Genomic DNA, 3,031 nt, shown 5'->3' on the forward strand with positions numbered 1-3,031 from the left:
TGGAATTTTTGTAATATGTTTAGGGAGTTGGAATTTTTTGTAATATTAAAAACATAAGTTGTGTATTTGTGTAATTTTTTAAATTAATAATACTCAATCTATGGACCCAAAATTCGTTTAAAGAAAATTGGCTGAGTTGTCAGATGAAAAAGAGTTTTGAAGGTGAAGCGCCTCCTAGTATCCTAACTCGTGAGAGTGTCGTGAATGCTTATGCTACAGCAGAGGGAGAAAGTACTGAGGTTATTAAATCATTTAATCAAATGGAAAACAACACAATTTTCTTTCTGTATCCCCCCCCCCCCAACCACCACCACCACCACCCACCCACCCACACACACCCCACCACCACCACCACAAAAAAGAAACACAAACTATAGAGTGGTGACTACCTAGTGAAACTTCCTTTCATCCTTTTTCACTTGAGAAACGAAACTAGTATTGCTTTTTGTTGGCATTGTTTATTGATAGATGAGGATGCAAATTAAAAGATTCTTTGTGGGTTCTTTTTCTTTTATTTGTTTAATCTTTTGTCAAATACAAATGCCTCCCATTGAATAGGAAGACGGCCGTTTTCTTCCGATATCGAATTGCCTTGTATTGGGGGTGATGTAGTAAAAGGGACTGAGTTCGCGCACATGAGAAATGAAAGGCAAAACGGATCAATTTTTCCCTTTATGCGAAATTATGTCCAGACACGTTTGCTAGAATGATCTTGACCTTTACTATCCAACACTGCCATCTTTGCATCCCTATTGTGTTTAAATCACTATAAGGGAGTGCCTTATCACGATATAATATAAGTGATAAGTTGTTTACTATCTTAAAATTCCTCTCAGTATCAATATTGTATTATTTGTCTCACACTTTTAACCAACAACAAAAAAGAAACAATTTACTTGAATTTGCCATGGGAACGACAGTGATTTACCTTTTAGCAGTAGTGGGAAGCTTTCAGGGCAAAGATTTTCAAAAGGGTGGCAAGGAGTGTAGCTGACTTGCAAGATATCAAAGTGAAGGATCAAGGAGGGCGGGGAGCACCTGGTTGGTTGTATGGATCATTGAACTACCAAATTGTCACCTGGTTTGCTGCTTCTTTCTTACCACAAATACTGGGAATAGTTATGGCAACGGGATAGGACAAAGCAAATCACAATTAAGATGGTTGCACGGAGCAGGAAGGTTAAAGCAATTTTTTTTTAGAAAGAAAAAAACAAAATGGGAGCAAGGTTCATGCGGGCTGAATGAAGATTAACAAACTTTAGTGTTTTAAACTCATTGAGTTTAGGTAAATAGGAAAAAAAAAGAATAAATAAATAAATAAAACTTAAAAAGGGCATGTCAGGTATGAGGGGTCAAGGAGAACAAAAAAATAGAGAATTGTCAGCGAGAACAGGTAAAAATTGTGAGTTATGGATTCATCCCCTCCATCACACCCCCTTTGCTATCTTCATCGTCATACAAAGAAATGACATCTTTTTATTAAAATGCTTATTTTGATTCAGCATAGCAGAAGTTTGAGCTTCAGAGCTGTACACTTTTAGTTGTTGCTTTTGCTATACAGCACAAAAGAAGCAAAATAAGAAAGAAAAGAAGGTTGTCTCTGGGTTGATTATTACAAACTATGCATTTGGAGATGGGAGGTCCAGGAATGAAATTTCTGTTATGGACATCTCTGGTAATCTTCCACATTTTCTCACAAGAAAGATGAAAAAGTTACCTCCTACAATATCTCAGCCTTTCACCAATCAACATGACTGACAGCAGCGCTTAAGCTCTCAGGGGAAATCATTTCAAAGCGAACAATCATGGAAACAAATTACCACTCCCTGTGCCTACAAAAGATGAAACGAACCAATAACTGATTTGCAATAGCCAAAGGTTGCCTCTACAATATGTAGAAAACATTTCTGTCTACTTTGGTAGAAAATAATAACCAGCTGAAACTGCAAGTCCTTTCTTTTGGAGAGGAAGTCCAAATAAAAGAGTCAAGAGATGATACATACAGGTATTTTCTAGAATGAGTGGACCATCAGTGTAACATACTAAAGGAAGGAAAATCATCTTGAATGAAGACATGATGATAGGCAAATGCTTGAACTTACGATATTGCATTTTAAATGTCCTGAAACATCCATCTTGCAATGCCACTAGGAATGTCAAATAACTTTGGTCAGTGTAGCATCTAATTTCTCTCCAATCAATGTGATCCATACCTGTCAAATAAAGGAGAAAAACATGAGGCTAAGGTGTGCTTGAAAGATGGTAAACGGGGATACTAATGTCAAGGGTGAATTTCACAGATATTTGAACAAGTAGTTAGATAGCAAACTGAACTCATATACGTATAATGACAACCACGGTAAATAGAGCTCCCACAGAGTATAACTACAACATGGTAGAGTAATGCACTTAGGGGTTGTTTGGTAGAGTGTATAAGATCAATGCAAAATATAGTGTATTGGTAATGCTTGCATTAGTAATGCTCGTATTACTTATGCTTGTATTAGTTATGCATGTATTATTTCTTATACATTGTTTGGTTTGATGTATAAGAAATAATACATCTTACATAATTTCTATAAAAGAAATGTTTGTTTACAAAAATACCCTTCATTGATTTTGTACGCTTTTTTACAACAAAATTTTTTTGTCATCTCAAATATAATTAGTATTGTTGAACTAGTATATAGAGGTTTCGAATTAATTGCAAGACCTTTGTCTTTGCGCATGAAATATTATGTCAACGGATTAACATAGTCGAAACAAAAATAAAATATAAAACGTAAAATTAAGAAATAGTCTCAATTTTTTTTAATCTTTTTAAAGACCCTCGAAGCAAAGAAAAAATATGTTACAATTATTTAAATCAATTATTCATTGTAGTAGATTAAAATGGTGAGGAAAAAAATTGTGAAATGTTTTGAAAGATTCACTATTACAAATTAAAATGGCAGAAAAAGAAATGGTGAAATATTTTGAGAGGGAAATTGAGAGGTATTAAGTTCATTTAACAAGTCAATGCATGTATTAA

The 3,031-nt window shown here is 34.5% G+C and overlaps 1 protein-coding gene across 4 annotated transcripts in view; it reads right to left on the minus strand.

Annotated features, from left to right (window-relative positions):
- Positions 1-1,456: 1,456 nt before the first annotated feature.
- LOC107870807 (protein COFACTOR ASSEMBLY OF COMPLEX C SUBUNIT B CCB4, chloroplastic) overlaps positions 1,457-3,031 on the minus strand; it is a 13,192-nt gene continuing 11,617 nt past the window's right edge. For 3 of the 4 annotated variants that reach the window (XM_016717455.2, XM_016717456.2, XM_047413162.1), the window contains 2 exons: positions 2,103-2,213; positions 1,457-1,832 (listed from right to left, as the gene is read on the minus strand). In XM_016717455.2, coding sequence (XP_016572941.1) covers positions 2,157-2,213 — 57 coding nt within the window. In that variant the 3' untranslated portion in view covers positions 1,457-1,832; positions 2,103-2,156. Of the gene's footprint in view, positions 1,833-2,102; positions 2,214-3,031 lie in introns of those variants that run through there. The other variant, XM_016717457.2, reaches the window with a different exon arrangement.

This window comes from Capsicum annuum, chromosome 5 (genome assembly GCF_002878395.1).
Source record: "Capsicum annuum cultivar UCD-10X-F1 chromosome 5, UCD10Xv1.1, whole genome shotgun sequence".
Taxonomy (NCBI): Eukaryota; Viridiplantae; Streptophyta; class Magnoliopsida; order Solanales; family Solanaceae; genus Capsicum; species Capsicum annuum.